The sequence below is a fragment of the Sardina pilchardus genome, chromosome 13, assembly GCF_963854185.1.
Source record: "Sardina pilchardus chromosome 13, fSarPil1.1, whole genome shotgun sequence".
NCBI classification, from domain to species: Eukaryota; Metazoa; Chordata; class Actinopteri; order Clupeiformes; family Clupeidae; genus Sardina; species Sardina pilchardus.
Window position 1 is genome coordinate 14,928,862 of NC_085006.1, and position 13,403 is coordinate 14,942,264.

Sequence of the window (13,403 nt, forward strand, 5' to 3'; positions counted from 1 at the left end):
ACTGATATACCTAAACAACATTTGAACAATATCTGTGATGGTTTAACAACAAATCTGATTTGACACGAAATGACCAATAACATACTGTACAGTGTGTGTGAGAGAGGAAAGGGTTGGAGAGGGGGAGATTAGGATACTGTTTATGTTTCGGAGGTTGGCAAGCATTGGAATAAACTCCAGTATAGGAGACCTGGACAGCTCCTCACTGGGGACATGTTTCTTTGATTTATGCTTCCTCCTGTAAAGTGGCCTCATGGCTACTAGCATAGTTTACCCAAAAGCGGATTTCCCAAGATCTCCCACTCCCAACATTCACAAGTTCACTCACTCATTTATTTATTTATTTATTTCCCAAAATAACAATGTGAAAAATGAACAAAAAAACCATCAGTATAACGTCCAGCCATTTTCAGGTTTCTAAAATGTCTCTTTGGCTGTTGAGCTGTAGTTTGAGCTACAGTATATAACAACAACAGTGTTTTTGAACATTTGTTGAAACTATGGCTTGACGATGCATTGGACAACGTAGGTTGCACCATGAACTAAGGTTCGGAAACCGGGCTGCATAGTTCCAACCATGTAAGTTGCTAACGTAGTGCTAACCATCTAACCACCCTTTTCAGGAAACACCCCAGATAAGTGGACTCGCAATCAGGCTGAGGTCTCTGCGTCATTTGTAACATCTTCCCTCCTGAGCATCTCACAATGCATCTCATCTGAATCCCGTCTCCGTCCCTCTGGAGTTCCATCTCTTGTGCTAGTGCCATTGCTAGGGAAAACACAGCATATTGATTTCTTTCAATTTAATATAGGCTACAACACAACAGCTACAAATACAGGTTAATGCCAGTGTAATTATATTAATGAAAAACTATTGCTGTGGATTTGCTGACATTGGCAGATTGACCGACACTGGTTAATTTTGTGCCGCATTATAAATAAATTGTAAAATAAATGATACTTTCCACAGTCAAAGCTCTGTTTTACCGGAACCGGAATATTCACATCATTATGTAGCATATTAATGCAGATGACTGAGACACTGGACTGAATGAAGAAAGAATGTTCTGGTCTATGATTGCCGTTTGAAAGCACTGGGAAAATGAGGTGGTACCTGTCTGATGGGCCACCCTTCGCAGGTTCAAACTTTTTCTCTCTGTAGAGGGTCCTGTTTTTCATTATGTAAAGCAAGACCATATCACAGAGGACAGTACCCTAGGGGAAATCAAGGATGTAAGTGCATCTGTTAATGAGGCACTGTACAGTAGATACTGTGTGAAGGCAGTGAGTCAGTTCAATGGTGGTATTACTGGCCTCTGCTGGTTATCCAGCCAAGTTACATCTTGAAACTGATGAAAAAGTCAACAGTGACGGCAGGATAATTTCTTACTTACAGCTCCCATCAGTGCAAGTCCTGATCCAATATTAATTATGGTGGGGATGATACTGAATTTCCCTGCCTATGGAAACAAGTAAACCAGTGTGATCAATTTCCATCAGAATTCCCTGCGTCACGACAGAAAAACAACAACCATTTTTGTCATACCTTTCCATGAACCATGATGTCAAAACGAATTCCATACACCTTGTACAAAGTCCTGTAGGTCTGTCCATCAGCATTCTTGTAATAGTGGGCATATCTGTAGAGGCAGCAGGGCTACTGTTAATGTAACAGGGATGGGCAGTGTGTATATGATACATGTATTTAAAATGCATACAGTATTTCAAACACAAAATAGCATTTTGTAATTTTGTTTTATTTGGTTGAAGAAAATGGCATTCATTATTTAGGCGATGTAACAGGCAGGTCAGTATAGTTGATCTGTTGACTGTTTGTAGGTTTATGACATGTCTCATAGGCAGAGAAAAACTTTTTCTTTTCAAGTACTACTGTCATGTTGGTCAAAATTCACTGTTTAGTAATAGTAGTCCTACTAAAACAATTAGGCCTTATTTAATCTCTTGAGTCTGAATCATTACATGATGACTAGTTTTTCTTTTGCACAATGACAATCCTTTAAAAGACTAGCCTGGCTAACGCCTCCCACTTCTCAAATGAGACGTGGTCTGGCAACCAGACGTTCATTTTCTCGTATTTGAAAAAATGCCCAGATCCGTTCATTGGGCGCCACGGATGTCAATCAAATGCGTCTCTGCATAGCTCTTCATGGTCTTGCTTTCTCCCCTGTTCTGTGATTGGCCTCCAACATCAGGCGAACATGGGGGCGTTAGTTTCCAGACTGCCTTAGCAGCGTGAAAGAAATCACCGCGCAAGGCAGTATGGGAAACCCAGGCTAGTAAAAGACTACAGTACACTATAAATGTTGAAAATGTCTCTTGCAATCAATCCCCCCCCCTCCAACAAAATTGCACTGACGGCTTCATTGGCATAAATACTTGCTTTTGAGACATAAACAAAGCATTTTGAGCAAGATGCATATTTGTACAGGTAATCCACTATGTGGTGCAGTTTGCACTAATTGTTTTGAGAAATGTACTAACTCTTGAGCAAATGTTCATGATGATTCGAGAATAGACCAAAGTGAGAAAAAGAGTACTGATGAAGGAATAGATAGACAAATATGAAAGAGTTAATGAGTTATACAGTATATTATTTTGATACATGCAGTGCCTGTATTTTGTAGTTTATTTTAATACACCTAAAATTAGGGTATTTGATATGTCATTTTAAAATACATTTTGATGTTTTTTTGCCAATTTATTTTGAATGGATACAAACACAGTGGCCTGAGCCTGGCCTGGAGACTGGCTGGAGGCTCTACCTGAAGTTGTAGCCTGACGTGATGGAGCTGACAGAGGTGCCCACATCCAGACGGGTGAAGCTGTATCTGGGATGGCAGTGCGACGATCCTTTGTCCAAATCACAGTTCCAGTTGATCAGGATCCCAATTGCCCCACCCTGAAAGGACACAGATGTTCTGATGTTACTAAAATGCATGTGGCTGGTTGGTGTGTGGTAACATCAGGAAAATTATATTTCCTTTGATGGACACTGATGAAGAAGTTATTACATCGAAATGTAAGTCATTTGCTGCACCGTTCAGAAATAAAAAAATTAAAAAAGCAATCTAAACATCTGTGTGCTCCAATTACATTTCCTAATTTCCTTTCTACTGACATTTCATTGCAACTTTAACTGCTATGAATATGTTAACTATATAGCTGGTGTTATACAATGTATCTGACCATGTTAGAATACAACACATGTATGAAGAAATCTCACAAAAAAAAACATGAAATCCTGACAAATCCTGATCCAAATGAGGAGTTGAGGTGGAAATGGCTTGCAACGGCAAGAATAAATAGGCTGGAGTAGCTTTGAAATGCGCCCTAAATGAATTTAACCAATTAGATGTAGCAGAGGATCAGCTGAGGCATCCACTGGTTGAGATCAGCTGACTGGGGCCCGAACATGACTTGCCTGAGCCTGCCAGAACACTATAGTGGATGGGTGGTTGTTTGTACTCGGCACAATGACTGAGAGCCATACTATTTTTGTTGTAGTGGTGGTCTACACTAGGCGGCAGTGTGTTGGTGTTAGTCAGGTCATAGGGCACATAAGCGTGCCAGGTAACTTATTCACAGATGTAGCAGGTGGGTAATTATGTTAGAGTGGCTACAGTTTTTACTGCTGGCACGCCACAGCTAGAGAAGCCCTCACGTTTGCCTCGCATTTTAAACTTTGCAACCTTGCCTTCGCTATTAAACGGGAACACCACTTAAGGAGTATTGTGAATGCGTTGTGGACTTAAACTTTGAATCTAGCCCTCACCCTGCCGAGTGCCTGATTTGCATGAATACAGTCACTACAATGACAATAAGGGTGAATCTACACCTAATCTAGCACACGCTTGGAAACACTGTATTTGTGTATAGTTCAGAGTTACCTAAATATATTTATACAGTTAAGCTGACATAAAAAACGGTGACACTACTTAAGGTCGATTCATAAAAAATATGAGCAGCAATTATGTAACAATTACGCACTCACAATTGATCACTTTTATCCTTTAATGAGATGAAAAAAACAGCAACCTAAGCATCTGGCACATACATTGGACTATGTGTCCCTGTCCTGGTGCCCAGTGCCTTGTTTCAAGTGTTTCAAGAAAACAACAATCATACCAGTGCCCAAGGAATACTGTTTCTTGATTGAATGACTAACGGCCCAAGGCCCTAACCACCATTGTGATGAAGTGCCTGGAGAGACTTGTTGGAGCTTACATCAACACACAACTCCCTGCTTTCCTGGACCAACTTGCATACAAGCACAACAGGTCGTCTTAAACTTAAACTGTCAAGGACTGTCAGGACAGCATCCAAAATCATTGGGGCTGACCTCCCTCAGCTTCAAATGATCTACTCCAAACGCAGACAGAGGAGGGCTGAGTGCATCATCAAGGATGGCAGCCATCCAGCTCGCTCCCTCTTTGGCAAGTGCTACCAGAGCATTACCACCTGAATGAAACGATTCAGAGACCCTAAATGACCATGAAGTTTTATGCTTGTATAGTCACCTACATGAAAGTATAGTGGTTGTGTTACAGTACAGTATGTGCATGTGTGTGTACGGTCTCTCTTACTTCAACTCCCTTTATTTATGGTCTCCGCTACTGCTCCTGTTTATTTACCCCTTTTGTCCTTACGCTCAATGGTGTTTTTTGCCCCCAACGGCACCTTCCAGGCAGCACAGCCTAAAAGGCACTACCTTTACCCTATTCCTAACCTTAACCCCCTCAACCCTCATCCTACCCCTAAACTGAGGGGTGTAGTGCCTTGGAGGCAGCGCTGCCTGGAAGGCACCATTGAGGGCATATAATACCAAAGACCTGTCCGCTCACACTATACTGCAACTGTGGCATAATAAGAATTTCGCTGTATTGCAAAGTACTGGATATGTGACAATAAAACTTGAAATTTGAATTTGAATTTGACTACACCTGTCTGCACAAAGGTCATACGCCAGTCAAGGTCAAGTCCCAATCTTCAGATGTTTCAAGCAGCATAAAAGCTAAAACACGAGGAGACATCCTCTTACATATAACAGATAACAACATCCTATACCGCACATAACCCACTCACCACAGAGGAGCATGTATATAAATTGGTATCACTTTCGCAAAAGGTTATACTGATGCTTCACAACTAAAGCATGCTCCAACAGACAGGATACACCGAACATGTTGAACAGAGCCTATGCTGCCACAATTACTGTAATCAATGTAATTGGTTACACCAGATGTGAGAAAAAATACTTCTAGTCTTCTAAAATTATTTTTACTCTCTGCAAGCTTAACATTTCAGTTGTGCACTCGCTGTAGCTCAGCAGTAAGACGTGTGTGTGGAAGGAAGCTGCCCAGATCAACAATTTGAAGTAGTGCTATAGCAACTCTGGATGAGTGAAAAATGTGACCTCCTCCTCATTTTTATTTTATGATGTTGATATACTGTTGATAGCTGTTATTACTGTGAGGGAAAACATAATTACACAAGACCCATTTGTAACAAGGACAACACCATTATTAACGATAATAAAGTAGTGGTAACTCTATACAGTATCTATACTGATTTTAATTAGTTTTTTTTTTTTTTTTTTTTTTTTAAATGGCAAAAGACTGTTCTATTGCCCATGGATACTATTTAGTATTTTCTTTATCATCAGATCTAGTTAGGTCTTATGCTTATTAGTATTCTTATGGAAGTGCTTATTTAAGAATACAGCATTTATCTGTATTTTTGTTTAATACGTGTTGAATACTAAATCATGCGTTGTCCATGATGGCTAACAGATTTATACTGTCTCTTATCTGAATTATTCTACAGACTTATTGGTTCATTACCAGGGGCTGACTGGCAATCTGGACTTCAAGTCCAAAATGGGCGTTGGCCTGGCTCAGTGTTTCATCTGCCAAGTGTCTAGCTATCAGTTATCATTGTCATTCAAAAAGGAGAAAGTCCAGGGCCTTTTTTCTGCCCCAGTCCATCCCTGTTAATTACAATGAGCAAACATATTTAAAATAGCATTTTGATAACAGTCAAGAATGAATTAATTCAGGCCTAGTATAAAATCAGCTGAGAGACATGTACAAGGATCCCCCTTTCAGTTGTAGTCACTGGCAAAGGTTCCATCCTCATGTGACATGGTTTTATAAGGGAAAAAACTGTGAACAATGGCAGACTTGAAGACTCATTCACTGCCCTAAATGACATCAAACTGATCCAGAAGGAAGGTGTTTTTCTCGTGTTCTAACTGAAGAGGCCTATTTAAAACATTACCCTATACTCTAAAACCTACACACAGATTACTGTAGAGCTGGCCTCAACCTAATGCTATATGGTTTACTCATAGTTTTAGTTGTTTCAGATGTTTTTTTTTTTTTTCAATTACAGTTTATAAAGATAATTCTCTCAAGTCAATTTCCAATTCAAAATTCAATTTAGAGTTATTCAAAACATTGAGTTGTTTGGCTATTACCATAAAATATAAAGTCTAAGTAGGCAAGATTTTGGCAATGATCTCAGCTAAAATGTAAAATCTCATATTTCAAATCTGAACGAAACTGTAATTTAAGAGTCTAGACATAATTGTGATCTCCTTTATCTGTTTCAGTTCGTTCTTTGATGACCTGTGAACAGAAGCTAGTTGAAGTTGGACTTTAACAGCTTCCAATGACAAGATAGTGACTGATTAAGCACAGTCCAAGGTTGGAGGGAGCCTTCAAATACCATGAATGCCAAGTCATGTATGGTCAAGCATGATTTTTTATAATCCTTTAAAGTTCCAATCTAGTCACTGTATATAGTTAAGCTTATAGGGTTAGGGTCAGTAAATGATCAGGGTAAGTATGGATCACTTGCCAAACATTAAAATATGGTATACTCACTTTTTGAGCCATGTCCTGAAACTTGTGTCCAGTTTTGTTGATAATCCCGCCCACACGAAAGATGGGACAGTAGGGATGGGCTGCCTCATCGTAGATGCACTTCTTTAAATAATTGCCGTCGTTTGTCTCAAGGACATTTGATCTGGAATCAGCGAAGGGCTACGATTAGCCTCAAAACAAGCTGCATCCTCATTTTTCTTGTAGTTCTGAGTTACTGCATCATTTCCCTAACAAGATAACATTACTGCCTTCTCTCCTCCGAGATGACCAAACTTACTTTGAGAAGCTGAATTTTGGAAATCTGATGAAGTTCTTGATATAGATGGTAAAGTTTTCAACTTTTCCTAAGAGAGGCACACTGCAATAAAGAGGTTGAGAGGTTCATTTCTATACAGTTTTACTCTTGTAGGCTACCTACTAAGCATCTGTTATTCACCTATTCATGGACATGAAAACATGGTCTGTTTTCTTGCAATCATTTTGTGTAAATATTACTGTTTTATGGAGTGGTCTTTGTAGCATTGTTTATTTATAACAAAATCAAATTCAGGGATGTGTACCTCACAGGTTTTTATATATTTACAAAGGGAAATGTCAGTGATGTTTGCTTATGTGTAAGTGTTCAGTGAAAGCAAGTGTTGCGGTAGTAAAGAGTGGGCTCTCACTGGGGTTCCTGACTCCTTTCGGTTGGACACCAGCCATATATTTCACATGTCCCATTTCCTGTGTCATTTCCATCCTTCAAGCACCGACCAGTCTTTATCCCTACAGTGTACAGATCACAGGTAAATAAACAAAATCACACTTTTACCAAAACTCAGTATGCTTTTATGTTTGCGATAATCACCTAAAGAAAAGCCTCCTGGACATTGAGTGACAGTACAACAAATGACACTAAAGCCCGCCCAGGCACATATCCCAAACATCCCAAAGGTATAACGCTCATTTCCTGTTTATAAGCAGCAGAGCATCTACATGTATGTGTCCTGTTGTTTGCACCCCATGGTGACCTAGCTAGTTAGAAATGCACTCATTATGTGATGCTTACTAAGTCATACCATGACCAGCTGTAACTGCCTCTCCAGGTTGGCAGTCACCATCGTCACGACAGAGGCCGTCAGGAACTTTAAAGCTCTACAAGAATAACAAAACAATAGAACATTGAAAGGATGCATCCACACTTTATATTGTCTCGTCAGGACTGTGGTTTCAGAACACCGTGAACAAAATGCAGGCCATGCCACTTATGACTGAGAGGCTCTGTGTATACAGTTGGGATGTTTACATACCAGGTCACAGGCACAGTGATGTGCCTGAAAAATGGTTGAGTCAAGTCAACCAGGGCCTTACTGGTTTGCCTTATGAGGTGTATGGTTTGGTGTGTGACTATGACAGAACTTAAAGTGGCTTAGACACTCAGGAGGACATACACAAACCAGACCTGCTAAATCGTAAACCACTTTGTCTCAGTATAAAATGTTCGCGTTCCCTGTGGTATGAAATCATTGGGATAGAAATACACCATTGGCGCAGATGATGTTTGTCTTACTGCCTCAGCAGGCATTAAATATACCATTTTCCGTCACAAAAGATGTATTGTAAGGGCTACTTATGTGTTAAAAGTTGTTGTTAAGATTAAAGCCTGTCTGTCATGACATTTCAGGGTAAGAATGTGAACAGACGTGCTTGACAAACACTGATACCTTTCCTAAAAATAGTGCTGCAGTTGCTGTGACTAATTCACATGGAACACATCTGTTCAGATATATTATCAGAATTCAGAGATAAACTGGGAATGTAAAAATGTATGACAACTGTCTGATTGTATTCACTGTAAGAGAGGCACTTACCTCTGCACAGTTTCCTAATGTCTGATTTGGTGTTTCTATGAAATTAGTTGTGATGAAAAGACTTGCTTCTCCCTGAAAAGACAGAAATGGGGAAAATATCTAACTACAGCCACCAATAGGCTTGTGAACTACATCACTGTCATAACCTAAGCGTAGACTCACATGAGGTGGGATAACATAGTCCTCTGGTCCCCACAGACCGAGTCCCGAGTCGCTGGAGTTGGTTAGTACAACCCCTTTCACTTTGGTGATTACAGAGCTCTGTATGGACTCCTCTGTAGCTTGATAACCCTTCTTTGTTACAAAAACCCAACTAAGCAAAAGACAATAGTGGACAAATGTACAAATATGAACAACGAGAAATATCACTTCGTATCACCAAGCAAAGGTGATATTCTGAACGTCAGGTCCGTTGGGATAAATCCAAAAAGTCAGGAGTGAGAAAAGCCAAGACGCACAAAAACGCCCATGTGAATGTCAACATCTTCCATGCCTAATACAAGTCGGTACGAGTGATACAGATACAGTTGTTAAATAATTTTTAAGGTTTGAGGTAGGCTATTACTTCACAAAATAAAATAAAATAAAAATAGGCTAGATGTTAGGTCAAACAAAATCGTCTATGAAGTAGGCAGACTTACCCGATTAAGTATCCGATTATAGACAACTGAACAACTCTAAATAATACGCCAACTCTCTTATTTTCCGCAACAACATACTTTGCCGTTTTATAATCAAACGCAGAGAGAAAACCATTCTTAAATGTTGACATCCCCATTCTCAGACGATGGGAATGGAATAGGTTAATGTTGGCTTCTGTGGGCGATGCCCACACCAAATAAAGGTATAAGTGAAATAAGCAAACTGCTCCGTCTGTATGAGTCCCACCGTGTGTAAGTACACTCATTAACGAGTAGCCTAACCGACTGACCTCGTAAATTTCACATGTCTCCGAAGTGGTTATGAAGCGAAAGTGTGCGGGCAATTGAACGCGTCACATAACAGTGAACCAGGCAGAGACCTTTAGAGAAGCTCAAATTCAAAAAAGGGCATATGGAATCAGCATAGAATTATATTAATTTTATTTGACATAATAATAAGTAGTATGAACATGCAGATTGACTTGTTAGGTCCTTAGTGTACCACTGCCTTTTGCTGCCTCCTGCAGCTCGTTTTTCTGCTTCATTATTCTGTCTTTATTGGCATCTTTAGCCTGGCTATCACCTGACTACGCACAATCTTTTAAGATTGAATATTAGTCTGGGGAGTCTGCTGATTATTTGTCCGTTGATTATTTGTCCATCATCATAAAGCCCGCTCTGACAATTTCATTGGTCCGAATAGCTCTGGTTCGAGCATTGTTGCACCACAACAGAGCAATGCCAGACTCCAGACCGAACTTCCCGACCCCAAAAGTTCGGCTGGCACTCAGGCTAGTATCTTTGTGCTGTAGCCTATAGCAGAATTCAATATCATGGTTTGCAAAAAGAGTCAAGATCACAATCAATAAAACCAGATAAACAGTTTAACTGTAGCCTATAACTGCAACCTGAGCTGACAATCAGATGGGCTACTTTGAATCAGAAAGGGATTTGCGATATGCAGCATTATTTTCTGAAAATATACAGGTGTCTATTTATCAAGAAGTCAAAATGTGATTTCCCAAATAAGTGACATGTTCTAAGTAGGCTGCAGAGAAGCAGAAAGTAAACTAGCCTTGGCTGCTGCCAGAGACCGTGGCCATGAGACGGATTTGCCCATGTGGCCTATAGGTTGCTAGATAACAGAGTATACATGACACACACACACACACACACACACACACACACACACACACACACACACACACACACACACACACACACACACACACACACACACACACACACACACACACACATGCCTGCTGATAGCTTATCTTGTAGGCCTAGATTTTAAATTACTGTGTGTAAATTGCCTACCATGGCATTGTAAAGTAAGCAACAAAGCATATTTCCTGTGGTGAGGGAATATACAGTATAATAGGCTAGAATATAGACCGTGTTGGGATAACTGATAAGGTACTTGACCCTAGGTGGCTGCCCCTCCCTTTGTGCGAGCCCTCCTGAAATAAGGTGCATGGGCTCAAGGTTCGTCAACTACTGCACCAAAACAAATCCCCTGCCGCTGCACGGTGCATGACCTATAACTGTGTGTGGATATAGATAGTAGAATGTTCAGTGCAAAAAAAGGGCTAATTTATCTCCGCCAATTGGTATATGTTTTCATCGGGGACCGGCGTTTGTTTGTTTGTCTGTCTGTCTGTTTGTCTGTCTGTTTGTTAGCAAGATAACTCAAAAAGTAATGGATGGAATTTGATGAAATTTTCAGGGAAGGTCGGACCCAAGGAAGAACGACATTTTGGGAGTGATCCGTAATTCCTTTGAGATTCCGGAGGCTTTTATGTATTTAGCTTAGTGGTGTAATGGCATGGTATGGCCACGTGGTGGCGATCTGAATAGTTTAGGTTCAAATGTATGACAGCCTAAGAAAAACAATGCAGGCGAAGGTAGCAGAGGTAGCTGCGCTCTCTGAGTGCTTTTCTAGTTCTTATTGGAACAACTGTAGGCTAGATGATTGCTGCTTGCAGGCTCTCCAGTGGCCTAAAGGTAGATAATTTGGCAGCTAGCTTTGGAAAAAATGGACTATTCCTCAGACATTGATCCAGGTGTGAATTGTTTGAACTGGCCTTAAGATGCTATCAGTTTAACTTACAGTATAACTTACCTACTACAGAGAGGTAAACTCCAATTTTCTTGGGTTTTTGATTTACATATACCATTATTTGTAGAAAATAGGACTGTTTCCCAATATAACATCATAATTGATTCCGTATGTTGGAAAAATGCAGTCTGGTTATCACTATACTAGCTCAATCTTTTAAGATTGAACATTAGTCTGGGGAGTCTGCGCTTTATTTCCTCTGCACAAGAGGAGTAATCAATGGGCATAGTTCAAATATACGCTTGGATAGTCCTTCAACCAATTAGACCAACGGTCCAGTTGAACCTGGTGGGTAAGCAGGTTTGTGATTGGACCCAGCCAGAGCCCATTTAGGGAGAGCCGGTTCATTCCCTATTGACTCCATTGTAACGGTATTTTACCTGCAATCTTATCTTGCTCCGTCTTAAGGATCTTTGGTTTCACCCTGACCATCTCTTGTAAAAAGGGTCCCTGCACAAGCCATTCCTCATAACTGTTGTCCCGACCAGCTGGTGTCACTACTTCCTCTTTTAACTTCACCTTTCTGGAACTGCATTTCATTGTCTAACCCAATTTTGTTGTCATTGTACTTGTACTAGACAATGACAATAAAATTTAATCTAATCTAATCTAATTTTACACTGGTTTCAGTTCCCTTGCTCTGAGTTCGTCTGCTCACAATAAACAAGTGAAATAAAAAAAAAGCTTAAAGGAACACTTCACCGTATTTTCATATTAAACTATGTTATTCCCTTAACTAAGACGAGTTGATACATACCTCTCACGTTTCAATGCGTGCACTCACTGGCTCTGGCGTGCGGTGCTTCTTTGACAGCAGCTAGCCCAGTTAATTCATTAGGATCCAAACAGAGATGAAGTTAGAAGCGACCAAACACCTCCATGTTTTCCCTATCAAAATACAGTTAAACGAGTAGTCACATGACCAAGTATGGTGAGACAAAATTGTGGTGCATTTCTAAGATGGTAAGAGGGATAACTATTGTGTGGCGGAATAACAATTGGGAGCAAAAAAGAGAAGAGACTCCGTTATAGATTATTTACTTGTTGCAAGGCAAACAAACTGACCGACGCATTTCGACACTAGGTCTTCGTCTGGGAGCACGTAGACTCGTCGCAGTAATATCCTCACTCTTGCACTGAGTCTAAGTGCTCCCAATTGTTATGTTATTTACATAGTTTAATATGAAAAAACTGTGGAGTGTTCCTTTAAGAAAAAGCGAAGAAAAAACACCACAGAGACAGGAGCCCTGCCAGAGTCCAACAAAATGACCTGCAGGCCACTGGTTTGACTGTCTCTGACCACACTGTCAGAAACAGACTTCATGGGCCCGATTTTGCCGACCGCGCAATGAGCTTTCGCGACTTGCGCAACCTATAATTACTATTCTCTGCAAGCGCATCCTTCATTTTTCCAGCGCAAATTCTCTAAATAGGAGATGATATTGCGCCTTAACGGGCGTGTCAGTGAAGAGAAGAGGTGTGGTCCGGCGCAAAGCTCGCCAGTCGCTAATATATGGATGCAGAAAGTAAGTGCGCCACTGACCAGGAAAAACCTAGTCGGAAATCACTCGCGCATACTGTAGCTGAAAGGCTATTTTATGAGCGCATGAGGCTTGGGGATATGGAAGAGTGCACAGTGCGTGCACACACCCTACTTCTTTCATCAGCAGGAGCGCGCAGCCCGAATATAATTAAATATGCATATTTATTAGTTTGTTTATTATTGCACTTCTCAATTGTAGGGGAACGAGAGAACAAGTCTTTAGTGCTGCTTGTTCATTGGCTGCAGACCGCCGGGGCATGTTGTGCCATACAGTAGACCAACAAAAAAGAGAAACCACCATATACTGTAAGGGGATCTGGTATCTTGAGATTTTTCAGAGAA

At 40.5% G+C, this 13,403-nt stretch overlaps 1 protein-coding gene across 1 annotated transcript; it reads right to left on the reverse strand.

The window, feature by feature from the left end:
• Positions 1–327: 327 nt before the first annotated feature.
• LOC134099555 (P2X purinoceptor 5-like) lies at positions 328–9,558 on the reverse strand. Its single transcript, XM_062552460.1, has 12 exons — positions 9,397–9,558; positions 8,918–9,068; positions 8,756–8,827; positions 7,964–8,039; positions 7,571–7,670; positions 7,183–7,263; positions 6,906–7,047; positions 2,784–2,920; positions 1,547–1,640; positions 1,395–1,460; positions 1,115–1,215; positions 328–769 (listed from the first exon to the last, which is right to left on the reverse strand). Exons 1-12 carry the CDS (start codon positions 9,531–9,533, stop codon positions 652–654), a joined length of 1,275 nt encoding a protein of 424 aa, XP_062408444.1. The 5' UTR covers positions 9,534–9,558; the 3' UTR covers positions 328–651.
• Between the last annotated feature and the right edge of the window lie 3,845 nt (positions 9,559–13,403).